This window comes from Perna viridis, chromosome 12 (assembly GCF_037379345.1).
Source record: "Perna viridis isolate PV_CMFRI_1.1 ecotype Kerala chromosome 12, ASM3737934v1, whole genome shotgun sequence".
NCBI classification, from domain to species: Eukaryota; Metazoa; Mollusca; class Bivalvia; order Mytilida; family Mytilidae; genus Perna; species Perna viridis.
In genome coordinates, this window is record NC_142456.1 from 15,134,122 (window position 1) to 15,150,966 (window position 16,845).

At 34.0% G+C, this 16,845-nt stretch overlaps 4 protein-coding genes and 2 pseudogenes across 5 annotated transcripts; all 6 read right to left on the reverse strand.

Moving 5' to 3' along the window:
- Positions 1 to 573: 573 nt before the first annotated feature.
- LOC148601343 (U2 spliceosomal RNA) lies at positions 574 to 793 on the reverse strand (annotated as a pseudogene).
- A 1,489-nt stretch (positions 794 to 2,282) lies between these two features.
- Positions 2,283 to 6,820, reverse strand: LOC148601344 (uncharacterized protein KIAA1958-like). Of its 2 annotated transcripts, none has more exons than XM_088555950.1 (4): positions 4,641 to 5,868; positions 3,753 to 4,010; positions 3,374 to 3,520; positions 2,283 to 3,115 (listed from the first exon to the last, which is right to left on the reverse strand). In XM_088555950.1, exons 1-4 carry the CDS (start codon positions 4,831 to 4,833, stop codon positions 2,343 to 2,345), a joined length of 1,371 nt encoding a protein of 456 aa, XP_088412076.1. In that variant the 5' UTR covers positions 4,834 to 5,868; the 3' UTR covers positions 2,283 to 2,342. The 2 variants fall into 2 exon arrangements, with proteins under 2 accessions (XP_088412076.1, XP_088412077.1); XM_088555951.1 differs by lacking the exon at positions 4,641 to 5,868 and adding an exon at positions 6,666 to 6,820 and having other exon boundaries at positions 2,285 to 3,115.
- Positions 6,821 to 9,210: 2,390 nt separating this feature from the next.
- LOC148601345 (U2 spliceosomal RNA) lies at positions 9,211 to 9,430 on the reverse strand (annotated as a pseudogene).
- A 1,487-nt stretch (positions 9,431 to 10,917) lies between these two features.
- LOC148601346 (uncharacterized) lies at positions 10,918 to 12,470 on the reverse strand. Its single transcript, XM_088556053.1, has 3 exons — positions 12,399 to 12,470; positions 12,020 to 12,166; positions 10,918 to 11,761 (listed from the first exon to the last, which is right to left on the reverse strand). Exons 2-3 carry the CDS (start codon positions 12,132 to 12,134, stop codon positions 10,980 to 10,982), a joined length of 897 nt encoding a protein of 298 aa, XP_088412179.1. The 5' UTR covers positions 12,135 to 12,166; positions 12,399 to 12,470; the 3' UTR covers positions 10,918 to 10,979.
- Positions 12,471 to 12,487: 17 nt separating this feature from the next.
- LOC148601347 (uncharacterized) lies at positions 12,488 to 16,555 on the reverse strand. The gene is made up of 2 exons (XM_088556052.1): positions 15,312 to 16,555; positions 12,488 to 12,656 (listed from the first exon to the last, which is right to left on the reverse strand). The coding sequence occupies exons 1-2, from the start codon at positions 16,214 to 16,216 to the stop codon at positions 12,626 to 12,628; spliced, it is 936 nt and encodes a 311-aa protein (XP_088412178.1). The 5' UTR covers positions 16,217 to 16,555; the 3' UTR covers positions 12,488 to 12,625.
- LOC148601348 (uncharacterized) lies at positions 12,910 to 13,479 on the reverse strand. Its single transcript, XM_088556054.1, has one exon. The coding sequence runs from the start codon at positions 13,477 to 13,479 to the stop codon at positions 12,949 to 12,951; it is 531 nt and encodes a 176-aa protein (XP_088412180.1). The 3' UTR covers positions 12,910 to 12,948.
- Positions 16,556 to 16,845: the final 290 nt, after the last annotated feature.

Sequence of the window (16,845 nt, forward strand, 5' to 3'; positions counted from 1 at the left end):
GAAATTGCATGAGCTTTGTTTACTTACATTTCTAGCAGCGGGCGACGTCCCATGTGTACTCTCGTCGATAGGGGAAATTGCGAAACAATAAGTAAGGGGACATAACGTCGTCTTGCACTTCCGTACGTCTGTACTTTATCCAATGGTCTCGTCCGTCTGTGAATAAAGAAAAGCTGCACAAAATATAAAAGATGTGCCGGTTTAATTTTTTTACTTCTTTTTTTTTGGGGGGGGGGAGGGGTAGCAAATCTAAAATAATAAATAAATAGAATAGTAATAAAAAAAAGTAATAATAAAAAAAAAATAAAATATAAAAAAGTATCATAAAAAAAATAAAATAAAATAAAAAAATAAAAATAATAATTCTCATTTACAGGTCGGTCGGGTCCCTATGTTTTCATTATTATTTTTTTTTATTTGTTTTGGCCTATTATTATTTTATTATTTTTTTTGCTGTCCCTCCTCGGGAGAATTATTTTTTTACTCTATGTATTTGTCATGTCCGCTGTGTGTACTGTGTAGCAGTTTAAAGGGAAAACTGGTCTTCTATTTAATTTAATTCTCTCCCGAAAGGGAGAGTGGGCCGATCCTGGTGGTACTGCAATACCAGGCCAACCCGTGGCAAGAGTGGTGCAAGCACTCAACATCTCACCCAGGTGCAAAAATCAGTTTAATATCGAAGTACCCACATAGGGCACGTATCAGATATTAAGCTGATAAGAACAGATACTTTTTTTTTATATTTCAAACATTTAATTACTATATTACTGGTAGTACTAATTAAAACAGCAATATTACAGATAGAACAGCACTATAGTAATATAGTACAACAATTAAATACAAATATCCGTCAGGCAACCTGACACGATAATTATCAAAAATATATACATACTTATGCTAGATAATCCAGCAATAATTTTTACTTAATATGAAAAACTATACAACGTGGAACATATTCAAGATATAAAGTAATTTATGCAAAAGCAAGATAATCTATATATTCTGCACAAACTACATGAAATGGATCTTCAGATCATCATTTTGTAAAGAACAGAATAAATCTGTCAAACACCAATAATCACAAAATGTCTCCGTAGAGAATCTCTCAAAATCAGCCAAAATACGTAAACGTAACTGCTGTAGGAAAAACATATATGTATCATTAGGAAGTACATGCTTCCTATCAAACTTTTTAACATTTCTATGTAACCACACAGATTTACAAAATAAACTAATCAAAAGTAACACAATGCTCTTAAACTTATTTGATGGACAATGAATGTCCCTAAACAATATATGTTTAAATTCTAACAGAATACTGCCATGAGACACAGCAAGTATCCAGTTTTTCAATAATAATAATAACTGTGAAATATGACCACACTCAAAGAACAAATGTCTTAAAGTTTCAGGTCTCCGTGCACAAAAAGTACAAGTATTAAACTTATAAATATTGTAATTAAACATCAAACTATTCGTAGGTAAAATACCATGAACAATTCTAAATATAACATCTCTAGAAAATCTGTCTATAAACTTATCAAAAACATTTTTAAACACTTGTTTAAAATTAATCTCTGGACTATGAACAACAATCCTAGGTTTATAATCTTTACAATCTAACAACTCATTGTATGTACTTCTTGTAGTTATTCCCCTTAAATTCACGTCAGTACAGTTAACCTTGAACTCATTCAAAACCCTAAGACAACATAAATAAAAAAACAGGTATATACTCACTATGCGGTATATTTAAAGAACCAAATGTATAATTATAGAATCGAAGATTAAATCCAATCCAATAAATGGACAGGTGAACATATTTTACCTTTCTACACTCGATAATATCACTAATATGTTTCAAGCGCAAGGCTTTTAACTTAAATTCTATATCAATGACATTTAAACCGCCTTTAGATTTATCTAAATACTATAGGGTTATTAAATGGTTATTTTCATATTAATCCTGTATTATGTCCAAGTACAGTCGTATTGGGTTGAGATCACTTGTATTGGCCCGAGGCGAAGAACTTAGCCATAAAGTGATCCCTTTATGAAACATACATGTAGATCAATTAAATGTATGAAAAAAAAGACATATTTTTTTTAAATTGTCAAGGAATTGACTGAAAAAAAAAACAAAGGACAAATCTACATGGTAAATCAGATTTTTTTCGAACAAATAAATCTGAACAATAACAATTAACATATTACAATTAACGTTCATTGTTAAAATACATGTATTTAAATTTCTTCATTTGAAGAACTTGAGAACAAGAACTCCTGTGAATTTGCTAAGAGTAACAAATTAAATTGAGTTCAACAACTTTTCAGGTTGCTGTTTATATATTGTCATCATTCGGTCTTTTCCCACCAGCACGGACAATGTTTAAATTGATAACTCCTCCATTAATGGTAGCGCCACAAAAAAGGGAAAACGGATTACTTTCCTTTTTTTGAGCAACGGTCATCGTATTAGATTGAGATGAAGACATTGATTCTGCAACTTTCTGAATTGGGTTATTATTATTGTCATGGAAAAATTCTGCTGTAATCTGACTAGAATTCTCATTTTCAATTTTGTCTTCAGCATCGTGACAGTTTGATTCTTCAATGTTGATTTCACTTGAGTTAGTATTTACATCTACTTTAGGGAGGAAAGTATGAGATAGTATATCTGAAGCAGTTTTCTGTTTTTTTAAATTGGGTGCAGCATATTCATTTAGGGTTTGGACACTTTTCCAACCACCCAACTGAGCAACATCGGTATTCGGGAGATCTGCATCAAGTAATGTTGTAGCAAACGTTTTTCGGGTCGAATGATTAGTTTTTCTCCCTTCCAGTTCACCAAGATTGGCCATTGTTTTCATCATTTTTCCAATAGTGTTTTTTCCAAGCGGCGCGTGTGAATACCAAACATCTGTTTTTGGATTTTGAAGCGGACGCAAATAAAACCTCTGGGATTTTTCATTTCTTATATCTTCCGGCATATGCTCAATATATGACTTATACATTTTTACTGGACAATTCGGATTTGTAGGTCGAGCAAACATCTTTGGCGACACATTTCTAAAGTCTCCTTTTTTGGCTCCATTTCTGGTTTTTGTACTACGTTCTGAAATTAGAATTTTGAAAATATTGTAAATCTACATGTAAATTTTAATTAGATAATCTATGGAAGAATCTATCAAAATAAAGTATTAACATGATTAACAAGGATAATTATCAAAAACAAAATACAGTTGACTACATCTTTTAGATTTTATAACCAAAAAAAAACCAATAGTTTGATGAGGAAAATGGCTAATGAATTGTGCAACGTACATGACATAATATGCTAAAAAGTATAACAAATATCTAATTTTCAACATACCAGTGAATTCAACATACTCAGTTCCCCTAGGATCTTTCTTCAGTTCCAAATCTCCATTTAAAAGGTTTACATGGTCCTGGCGTCCCCTAAAGTTGAAGTAGATACCATTGTTCATCCACACTGTATTAAGTAAAGACCTTGGGTTACCTGAAGTACAAAATTAATTAAATTTGAATCATATGAACCAATTATTCTAAACCTTAAACTAAAAAACAAATTTAACAGATTTGCATTGTATTATGCTTCTAATTTTTTTTTCAAAAAGAGTTAAAAGGCTGTTTCAAAAATGCACTTTGAGTTAACTTTGCATAATAAATATTTATAATTGAAAAATGGTGGATACATTTCCAAATTTAAAGAGTGACATAACAAAACTCACTTCCTCCAAGAATCTGTCTCTCATATAACTTGTTTGTTTCAGCTTCATCAATAGGATCTGCCTTGTTCTTTTTACTTCCTTTTCCTTCTGCTTTTAAGTGCTTTCTTTTAGATTCTAACACTGCTCTGGAATGGGCGAACACCCTGTCAGACTTAATATCAATTTGACTTTTGTTATTTCTTAAATGTCTATCAATACTGTTCTTAATACTTGTGATGGAGTCCGGCTCATACTCTGATCCATCTTTTTTTCGTACACCTGAAATTATAAAGCATAAAATAAGATATTAAAAATATTTAGCAAATCATATTCATATCTAGATCCACAACAAAATTTTGTAAAAATATAGGGAAAGGGGGTGGGAGTGTAGGGCAATGGCAAATTTGATTTCATTTTTATTTCATTTTCATTTCAAAATATTATTTTGTCATTTCAATAAGGAAATAATGGCCTACTTTTACTTTAGGGGACCCACAACCTATCCTTGATGACATCACAAGGAAGGCCGAAATGATTTGGACAATAAAATGTGTGAAAAAAAATGTGATATTTAAAAGGCCCAGAGAATTTCTTTTACATTTGCTAAATCAATAGTCTGCAAAAAATGTGACAGGTAAAATCTGGCTAACAGGGAGTCAAGTTCGACTGCTGGAATATCTGTAACATCTCTATACTCCTCTGTGGCCAACAACCAGTCGTTGAAAATCTTCATATCAGATTTGGTCTTATAGTTGGTGTTTTTATTTCTGTTGCTTGCGATGAAATTGTCTGTGTCCTCTGTAGTCACTGGTATAAAACGTTCATTTGAAGGGAAGGGAGGACTCTTTTGATAACTGTTACTTGGAAGGGTGTTTTCCTTTTCATCATGGTCATCTGTTTCTTGCTCACCAGTGACTGGCAGCTCAACATAAACTGTTCCGCTATCGTCCGTCTGGACAGTTTCTGCAAGGGCTGACGCGAGGGCAAACAGTTCACTCTGTTCAAAAAGTGTTTCGTACCTCATAAGGTCATGCGTCAACACCTCCAGCATTTCCTCACAACTTTTAGCATGCCGATCACACATCCTTTCAGATGCATCCATGTTTGTTTACTAACATCTGCTAGAAATTGTAAAACTATAGTCTATTTCGGATAAAAGCGATAGTTATGGTCTATTCCACATAACACTGTGAATTTATAGTCAGTTTTGGCAAACAAAATGGCGGACAAGTTTAACTTTTATACAGGGCCAGAATTAATACAGGGCATGTGCCCAGTATTAAATTAATACAGGGCAATTGCCCTGTATAAATTATGGTTGCTAAAACCTCCTGTTGTATTAAAGGGGCAATTTACATTGTGTTTTAAGTCATCAGTTAATAAATCGTATTCTACTCATAGGCTCAGCCTTACTATTCCATATAAAGCTAAAAATACATTTCTGAAATTTCTTAATATAAAACTTCGACATGTGCATAACACTGCCAATATACCATAGCTTTGAACAAGCAAGTAAGTTACAAATAATAACTTTCTCAACAAGAGATAGCTTTCTACGCTTCCAACTATTCAAAACTTTTTCAAATTTAATATAAACAGGATTCCACAAATCATCCTGTGTTAACTTATTACCAATCTTAATTCCAACTATCTTTAAAACATCAACAAAATCAATACCAAAACGATGGTTTTCTTTTCTATTTTTCCAAGCCCCTAAAAATAAACCTTTAGTTTTCTGTAAATTCAACTTACTACCACTACCTCTACCAAATAAATCAATCCAATACAAAAACTTACTTATACTTTTATCTGTAGTTAAAATACCAGTACTATCATCAGCAAAAGCTGAGATTTTACATTGTTCCGAAGAACCTGGAAGCTGAATACCTTTAATATCAATATCAAGAATAACTTTTCTAATAAATGGTTCTAAACATAGAACATACAATAATGGTGACAAACTACACCCTTGTTTTACAGATCGAGTAATTTTAACAGGTTGCGAAATAAAATTATTCACCAATACACAAGAAGACAAATCATTATATAATATCTTGATCCACTTAATAATATTTGGACCAAAGTTAAACTTTTCCAATACACTAAACAAAAAGTCATGATTAACTCGATCAAAAGCTTTCTCTTGATCTAAAGAAATATAAGCACATGGTAAATTTTTCTGATTCACATAATCGACAATATTACGGTGCAAATGACAATTATCTAAAATAGACCTCCCCCTAATAGCACAAGTTTGGTCTATACCAATAATACTATCCACAACCTTAGACATTCTATTACAAATAAGCTTACTTAAAATTTTCACATCAATATTCATTAGACTAATTGGTCTATAACACTTCATATCATAATGCTTACTAGTATCTTTACATATTAAAGAAATATAACTCACTTTCTGAGAATCAGACATAGTGTTCTCAGTAAATATTAAATGACTATGACAACTCTTTGAAGAACAATGCACATACAGACAAACAATAGAATTACATACCTTAATAGTAAAGGTGTAAAGAAAAAATTACAATCAATTATACAAACGCACAAGGCGTTAAGTATAACTACAAAATAAGTAGGGTAAAATCTCTCTGAAGTGAGTAGATTTTGGAAATAAAATTGAAACAATAGAATAGAATGGATATGAACTCTAAAGTGAGCATTTAAAGGTCTAAATCTAGAATGCAAATAAATGAACAAAGTTCATTGATAAAATGAAGAAAAACGTACTCTAAGAAACCTTTATAAATGAAAACGATATATAAACAAGTAAAGAAAATACTTGATAAAATACCCCATAAGGCTAAACAATCCAAGGACAGAAGGGCAGTCTTATCAGGGGACATTAAAATACAATCACAATCCATTATACAAGCCATGGTTGTAAACAGAAATATATATATGTGTAAATATAGTTACATATCTGGCGGATCGCCCAGGAAATAAACCACTCTGGAGTCTTTAACATCTAACTCCTCTTCCGGAGAAGAACCTTTCCGTTTTCTTCTCTGGTGGACTGTATTCCACTCATCACCAGTGGCACTATTCTCTTGCCGCACTTGGCCTGCAAGAGAGTCAGCAATGGTCAGGTTCTGCCGCACTTGGCCTGCAGAACCGACCTCAGTAGCGCTCTGTCGCACTTGGCCTATAGAGGCTTCCATCGCCTCCTGCCGCACTTGGCCTGCAGGAGGGTCTGTATTATTAGCAGCTGCATCTGCGTAAGTCCTCCCTCTCCCCTCAGATACCTTGCGCGGACACTTAGCTCTGCTATGGCCTATCTGATTACATTTTAGGCTCATACTTGGACGGCCCAAAACGGTGACTAAAACTTTCTTCCCTTCAATTGAAAAAGTATAGGGAATCTCCTGGTACTGAGATTCAGTAGATAGAATCTCAGCACAGATAACCCCTGTCTGTATGTTGACACCATTCTCCAAGAGTTGAGTGTCATAGTCAAATTTCCTTACTGTTCCAAAACGCTCCAAATACGTTTTCACTGGGTCGGAACTGTAGTGCATTGGAAACCAATGCACCCGGATATGGACCGTACGACGGTCCAAACGATCAAACACAAATTCCAATCCACCACGTGTATCCTTACGACCCTCACTGGTGCAAAAAACATCGACAGTATCGGCCGATTTAAAAGTGATATACCAATCTCGGCTATAGTCCGAACACTTGTAAACAGCTGTAATAGTAGTATAAATAGACAGTTCCTCAAAATTATCGTTCAATAATTTCAACAGTTCAGATCTATTGGATACAGGCTGATTAATCTTAACCTTCAGGGTACATCTCGCGATTTCCGGACGAAGGCCCATACTTTACACTTTTAATAATAAATATAAATACTTATATATTAAGCGAAAGCTCGCTACTTTGACTATAATACGTAGATCATAGCCAAAAGGCCGAGAAGCGATGCCGATTTACAGAAAGTTCTCCTAGATGTTCATTGGAAACTTCTCTCTTGAAGAGGTTTTTTTCTCTCAATTTATGTGCAAAATTTCCAACCGTTTTCCCTTCAAACCTGTACTTAGCGGCACTGGACTGTCTGGTGTCATTTATGCTTCACTGTCGATTTCGTCGAAAGTCGGCAAGTCTGCTGAAATTTATAGAAGGGAAAGTTTTGCTATCACACATATAGGGCAATGCTAGAAAAGGAGAGACAACGTTTGACTTACGTATTCGACATTGCATTTAAATCAAGGTGTCGCTATAACGTACTGTAATCGTCGATTTTTCTGTCACTCGGCTATTTAAATACGACGGAAGAAAAAGTGTACGAGCATGGAGACAATCTCGGCGGCTCTGTCGAAAACCGTCTGTAAAGGTCCTCGCTTGCATGTAGTGTGCAGCTCTGACCAGGGTGCCGGGTTCTGTGATTTTTTTTCCTGCTGTTTCAATGCATTTCGCATCCAAGAAAAAACAAAACATATCAAAAACACATTCCGACCTCGCAATTAGCAATTACAATTCAAGTTAAGTTAAGTTACATTTAATATGATACTTTCAAATTTTTTCAAGCCCCCGACCGGGACTCGAACCCAACACCTCCGGCATGCTGGCTCAGCGTCTCTACCGCTAGGCTACTGATGCTAGATGAAGAATGTGCCTTAAAACTTCGTGTCAATCCTGCGTCTCAATTTTTGTCAAAAGAAAAAAAAAAACAAAACAAAAAAAAAAAAAAACAAAGGCGTTCAAAGGGAAATAACTGGAATAATAGGAAACGCTTACAGTGTCACCATAACATATTGATTTCAGACAATTTTCATAAGAAAGTCGTGTCACACAATAAAGAAAATCGTGCTCCACGTGCAAAACGTGTTTAGCATGTCACGGACGGCCTAGGTCTCGATCCTCAAAAAATCACCTGCCTAATATCTGGGGAAATTGCATGAGCTTTGTTTACTTACATTTCTAGCAGCGGGCGACGTCCCATGTGTACTCTCGTCGATAGGGGAAATTGCGAAACAATAAGTAAGGGGACATAACGTCGTCTTGCACTTCCGTACGTCTGTACTTTATCCAATGGTCTCGTCCGTCTGTGAATAAAGAAAAGCTGCACAAAATATAAAAGATGTGCCGGTTTAATTTTTTTACTTCTTTTTTTTGGGGGGGGGGAGGGGTAGCAAATCTAAAATAATAAATAAATAGAATAGTAATAAAAAAAAGTAATAATAAAAAAAAAATAAAATATAAAAAAGTATCATAAAAAAAATAAAATAAAATAAAAAAATAAAAATAATAATTCTCATTTACAGGTCGGTCGGGTCCCTATGTTTTCATTATTATTTTTTTTTATTTGTTTTGGCCTATTATTATTTTATTATTTTTTTTGCTGTCCCTCCTCGGGAGAATTATTTTTTTACTCTATGTATTTGTCATGTCCGCTGTGTGTACTGTGTAGCAGTTTAAAGGGAAAACTGGTCTTCTATTTAATTTAATTCTCTCCCGAAAGGGAGAGTGGGCCGATCCTGGTGGTACTGCAATACCAGGCCAACCCGTGGCAAGAGTGGTGCAAGCACTCAACATCTCACCCAGGTGCAAAAATCAGTTTAATATCGAAGTACCCACATAGGGCACGTATCAGATATTAAGCTGATAAGAACAGATACTTTTTTTTTATATTTCAAACATTTAATTACTATATTACTGGTAGTACTAATTAAAACAGCAATATTACAGATAGAACAGCACTATAGTAATATAGTACAACAATTAAATACAAATATCCGTCAGGCAACCTGACACGATAATTATCAAAAATATATACATACTTATGCTAGATAATCCAGCAATAATTTTTACTTAATATGAAAAACTATACAACGTGGAACATATTCAAGATATAAAGTAATTTATGCAAAAGCAAGATAATCTATATATTCTGCACAAACTACATGAAATGGATCTTCAGATCATCATTTTGTAAAGAACAGAATAAATCTGTCAAACAACAATAATCACAAAATGTCTCCGTAGAGAATCTCTCAAAATCAGCCAAAATACGTAAACGTAACTGCTGTAGGAAAAACATATATGTATCATTAGGAAGTACATGCTTCCTATCAAACTTTTTAACATTTCTATGTAACCACACAGATTTACAAAATAAACTAATCAAAAGTAACACAATGCTCTTAAACTTATTTGATGGACAATGAATGTCCCTAAACAATATATGTTTAAATTCTAACAGAATACTGCCATGAGACACAGCAAGTATCCAGTTTTTCAATAATAATAATAACTGTGAAATATGACCACACTCAAAGAACAAATGTCTTAAAGTTTCAGGTCTCCGTGCACAAAAAGTACAAGTATTAAACTTATAAATATTGTAATTAAACATCAAACTATTCGTAGGTAAAATACCATGAACAATTCTAAATATAACATCTCTAGAAAATCTGTCTATAAACTTATCAAAAACATTTTTAAACACTTGTTTAAAATTAATCTCTGGACTATGAACAACAATCCTAGGTTTATAATCTTTACAATCTAACAACTCATTGTATGTACTTCTTGTAGTTATTCCCCTTAAATTCACGTCAGTACAGTTAACCTTGAACTCATTCAAAACCCTAAGACAACATAAATAAAAAAACAGGTATATACTCACTATGCGGTATATTTAAAGAACCAAATGTATAATTATAGAATCGAAGATTAAATCCAATCCAATAAATGGACAGGTGAACATATTTTACCTTTCTACACTCGATAATATCACTAATATGTTTCAAGCGCAAGGCTTTTAACTTAAATTCTATATCAATGACATTTAAACCGCCTTTAGATTTATCTAAATACTATAGGGTTATTAAATGGTTATTTTCATATTAATCCTGTATTATGTCCAAGTACAGTCGTATTGGGTTGAGATCACTTGTATTGGCCCGAGGCGAAGAACTTAGCCATAAAGTGATCCCTTTATGAAACATACATGTAGATCAATTAAATGTATGAAAAAAAAGACATATTTTTTTTAAATTGTCAAGGAATTGACTGAAAAAAAAAACAAAGGACAAATCTACATGGTAAATCAGATTTTTTTCGAACAAATAAATCTGAACAATAACAATTAACATATTACAATTAACGTTCATTGTTAAAATACATGTATTTAAATTTCTTCATTTGAAGAACTTGAGAACAAGAACTCCTGTGAATTTGCTAAGAGTAACAAATTAAATTGAGTTCAACAACTTTTCAGGTTGCTGTTTATATATTGTCATCATTCGGTCTTTTCCCACCAGCACGGACAATGTTTAAATTGATAACTCCTCCATTAATGGTAGCGCCACAAAAAAGGGAAAACGGATTACTTTCCTTTTTTTGAGCAACGGTCATCGTATTAGATTGAGATGAAGACATTGATTCTGCAACTTTCTGAATTGGGTTATTATTATTGTCATGGAAAAATTCTGCTGTAATCTGACTAGAATTCTCATTTTCAATTTTGTCTTCAGCATCGTGACAGTTTGATTCTTCAATGTTGATTTCACTTGAGTTAGTATTTACATCAACTTCATCTACTTTAGGGAGGAAAGTATGAGATAGTATATCTGAAGCAGTTTTCTGTTTTTTTAAATTGGGTGCAGCATATTCATTTAGGGTTTGGACACTTTTCCAACCACCCAACTGAGCAACATCGGTATTCGGGAGATCTGCATCAAGTAATGTTGTAGCAAACGTTTTTCGGGTCGAATGATTAGTTTTTCTCCCTTCCAGTTCACCAAGATTGGCCATTGTTTTCATCATTTTTCCAATAGTGTTTTTTCCAAGCGGCGCGTGTGAATACCAAACATCTGTTTTTGGATTTTGAAGCGGACGCAAATAAAACCTCTGGGATTTTTCATTTCTTATATCTTCCGGCATATGCTCAATATATGACTTATACATTTTTACTGGACAATTCGGATTTGTAGGTCGAGCAAACATCTTTGGCGACACATTTCTAAAGTCTCCTTTTTTGGCTCCATTTCTGGTTTTTGTACTACGTTCTGAAATTAGAATTTTGAAAATATTGTAAATCTACATGTAAATTTTAATTAGATAATCTATGGAAGAATCTATCAAAATAAAGTATTAACATGATTAACAAGGATAATTATCAAAAACAAAATACAGTTGACTACATCTTTTAGATTTTATAACAAAAAAAAAACCAATAGTTTGATGAGGAAAATGGCTAATGAATTGTGCAACGTACATGACATAATATGCTAAAAAGTATAACAAATATCTAATTTTCAACATACCAGTGAATTCAACATACTCAGTTCCCCTAGGATCTTTCTTCAGTTCCAAATCTCCATTTAAAAGGTTTACATGGTCCTGGCGTCCCCTAAAGTTGAAGTAGATACCATTGTTCATCCACACTGTATTAAGTAAAGACCTTGGGTTACCTGAAGTACAAAATTAATTAAATTTGAATCATATGAACCAATTATTCTAAACCTTAAACTAAAAAACAAATTTAACAGATTTGCATTGTATTATGCTTCTAATTTTTTTTTCAAAAAGAGTTAAAAGGCTGTTTCAAAAATGCACTTTGAGTTAACTTTGCATAATAAATATTTATAATTGAAAAATGGTGGATACATTTCCAAATTTAAAGAGTGACATAACAAAACTCACTTCCTCCAAGAATCTGTCTCTCATATAACTTGTTTGTTTCAGCTTCATCAATAGGATCTGCCTTGTTCTTTTTACTTCATTTTCCTTCTGCTTTTAAGTGCTTTCTTTTAGATTCTAACACTGCTCTGGAATGGGCGAACACCCTGTCAGACTTAATATCAATTTGACTTTTGTTATTTCTTAAATGTCTATCAATACTGTTCTTAATACTTGTGATGGAGTCCGGCTCATACTCTGATCCATCTTTTTTTCGTACACCTGAAATTATAAAGCATAAAATAAGATATTAAAAATATTTAGCAAATCATATTCATATCTAGATCCACAACAAAATTTTGTAAAAATATAGGGAAAGGGGGTGGGAGTGTAGGGCAATGGCAAATTTGATTTCATTTTTATTTCATTTTCATTTCAAAATATTATTTTGTCATTTCAATAAGGAAATAATGGCCTACTTTTACTTTAGGAGACCCACAACCTATCCTTGATGACATCACAAGGAAGGCCGAAATGATTTGGACAATAAAATGTGTGAAAAAAAATGTGATATTTAAAAGGCCCAGAGAATTTCTTTTACATTTGCTAAATCAATAGTCTGCAAAAAATGTGACAGGTAAAATCTGGCTAACAGGGAGTCAAGTTCGACTGCTGGAATATCTGTAACATCTCTATACTCCTCTGTGGCCAACAACCAGTCGTTGAAAATCTTCATATCAGATTTGGTCTTATAGTTGGTGTTTTTATTTCTGTTGCTTGCGATGAAATTGTCTGTGTCCTCTGTAGTCACTGGTATAAAACGTTCATTTGAAGGGAAGGGAGGACTCTTTTGATAACTGTTACTTGGAAGGGTGTTTTCCTTTTCATCATGGTCATCTGTTTCTTGCTCACCAGTGACTGGCAGCTCAACATAAACTGTTCCGCTATCGTCCGTCTGGACAGTTTCTGCAAGGGCTGACGCGAGGGCAAACAGTTCACTCTGTTCAAAAAGTGTTTCGTACCTCATAAGGTCATGCGTCAACACCTCCAGCATTTCCTCACAACTTTTAGCATGCCGATCACACATCCTTTCAGATGCATCCATGTTTGTTTACTAACATCTGCTAGAAATTGTAAAACTATAGTCTATTTCGGATAAAAGCGATAGTTATGGTCTATTCCACATAACACTGTGAATTTATAGTCAGTTTTGGCAAACAAAATGGCGGACAAGTTTAACTTTTATACAGGGCCAGAATTAATACAGGGCATGTGCCCAGTATTAAATTAATACAGGGCAATTGCCCTGTATAAATTATGGTTGCTAAAACCTCCTGTTGTATTAAAGGGGCAATTTACATTGTGTTTTAAGTCATCAGTTAATAAATCGTATTCTACTCATAGGCTCAGCCTTACTATTCCATATAAAGCTAAAAATACATTTCTGAAATTTCTTAATATAAAACTTCGACATGTGCATAACACTGCCAATATACCATAGCTTTGAACAAGCAAGTAAGTTACAAATAATAACTTTCTCAACAAGAGATAGCTTTCTACGCTTCCAACTATTCAAAACTTTTTCAAATTTAATATAAACAGGATTCCACAAATCATCCTGTGTTAACTTATTACCAATCTTAATTCCAACTATCTTTAAAACATCAACAAAATCAATACCAAAACGATGGTTTTCTTTTCTATTTTTCCAAGCCCCTAAAAATAAACCTTTAGTTTTCTGTAAATTCAACTTACTACCACTACCTCTACCAAATAAATCAATCCAATACAAAAACTTACTTATACTTTTATCTGTAGTTAAAATACCAGTACTATCATCAGCAAAAGCTGAGATTTTACATTGTTCCGAAGAACCTGGAAGCTGAATACCTTTAATATCAATATCAAGAATAACTTTTCTAATAAATGGTTCTAAACATAGAACATACAATAATGGTGACAAACTACACCCTTGTTTTACAGATCGAGTAATTTTAACAGGTTGCGAAATAAAATTATTCACCAATACACAAGAAGACAAATCATTATATAATATCTTGATCCACTTAATAATATTTGGACCAAAGTTAAACTTTTCCAATACACTAAACAAAAAGTCATGATTAACTCGATCAAAAGCTTTCTCTTGATCTAAAGAAATAAAAGCACATGGTAAATTTTTCTGATTCACATAATCGACAATATTACGGTGCAAATGACAATTATCTAAAATAGACCTCCCCCTAATAGCACAAGTTTGGTCTATACCAATAATACTATCCACAACCTTAGACATTCTATTACAAATAAGCTTACTTAAAATTTTCACATCAATATTCATTAGACTAATTGGTCTATAACACTTCATATCATAATGCTTACTAGTATCTTTACATATTAAAGAAATATAACTCACTTTCTGAGAATCAGACATAGTGTTCTCAGTAAATATTAAATGACTTTGACAACTCTTTGAAGAACAATGCACATACAGACAAACAATAGAATTACATACCTTAATAGTAAAGGTGTAAAGAAAAAATTACAATCAATTATACAAACGCACAAGGCGTTAAGTATAACTACAAAATAAGTAGGGTAAAATCTCTCTGAAGTGAGTAGATTTTGGAAATAAAATTGAAACAATAGAATAGAATGGATATGAACTCTAAAGTGAGCATTTAAAGGTCTAAATCTAGAATGCAAATAAATGAACAAAGTTCATTGATAAAATGAAGAAAAACGTACTCTAAGAAACCTTTATAAATGAAAACGATATATAAACAAGTAAAGAAAATACTTGATAAAATACCCCATAAGGCTAAACAATCCAAGGACAGAAGGGCAGTCTTATCAGGGGACATTAAAATACAATCACAATCCATTATACAAGCCATGGTTGTAAACAGAAATATTTATATGTGTAAATATAGTTACATATCTGGCGGATCGCCCAGGAAATAAACCACTCTGGAGTCTTTAACATCTAACTCCTCTTCCGGAGAAGAACCTTTCCGTTTTCTTCTCTGGTGGACTGTATTCCACTCATCACCAGTGGCACTATTCTCTTGCCGCACTTGGCCTGCAAGAGAGTCAGCAATGGTCAGGTTCTGCCGCACTTGGCCTGCAGAACCGACCTCAGTAGCGCTCTGTCGCACTTGGCCTATAGAGGCTTCCATCGCCTCCTGCCGCACTTGGCCTGCAGGAGGGTCTGTATTATTAGCAGCTGCATCTGCGTAAGTCCTCCCTCTCCCCTCAGATACCTTGCGCGGACACTTAGCTCTGCTATGGCCTATCTGATTACATTTTAGGCTCATACTTGGACGGCCCAAAACGGTGACTAAAACTTTCTTCCCTTCAATTGAAAAAGTATAGGGAATCTCCTGGTACTGAGATTCAGTAGATAGAATCTCGGCACAGATAACCCCTGTCTGTATGTTGACACCATTCTCCAAGAGTTGAGTGTCATAGTCAAATTTCCTTACTGTTCCAAAACGCTCCAAATACGTTTTCACTGGGTCGGAACTGTAGTGCATTGGAAACCAATGCACCCGGATATGGACCGTACGACGGTCCAAACGATCAAACACAAATTCCAATCCACCACGTGTATCCTTACGACCCTCACTGGTGCAAAAAACATCGACAGTATCGGCCGATTTAAAAGTGATATACCAATCTCGGCTATAGTCCGAACACTTGTAAACAGCTGTAATAGTAGTATAAATAGACAGTTCCTCAAAATTATCGTTCAATAATTTCAACAGTTCAGATCTATTGGATACAGGCTGATTAATCTTAACCTTCAGGGTACATCTCGCGATTTCCGGACGAAGGCCCATACTTTACACTTTTAATAATAAATATAAATACTTATATATTAAGCGAAAGCTCGCTACTTTGACTATAATACGTAGATCATAGCCAAAAGGCCGAGAAGCGATGCCGATTTACAGAAAGTTCTCCTAGATGTTCATTGGAAACTTCTCTCTTGAAGAGGTTTTTTTCTCTCAATTTATGTGCAAAATTTCCAACCGTTTTCCCTTCAAACCTGTACTTAGCGGCACTGGACTGTCTGGTGTCATTTATGCTTCACTGTCGATTTCGTCGAAAGTCGGCAAGTCTGCTGAAATTTATAGAAGGGAAAGTTTTGCTATCACACATATAGGGCAATGCTAGAAAAGGAGAGACAACGTTTGACTTACGTATTCGACATTGCATTTAAATCAAGGTGTCGCTATAACGTACTGTAATCGTCGATTTTTCTGTCACTCGGCTATTTAAATACGACGGAAGAAAAAGTGTACGAGCATGGAGGCAATCTCGGCGGCTCTGTCGAAAACCGTCTGTAAAGGTCCTCGCTTGCATGCAGTGTCCAGCTCTGACCAGGGTGCCGGGTTCTGTGATTTTTTTTCCTGCTGTTTCAATGCATTTCGCATCCAAGAAAAAACAAAACATATCAAAAACACAT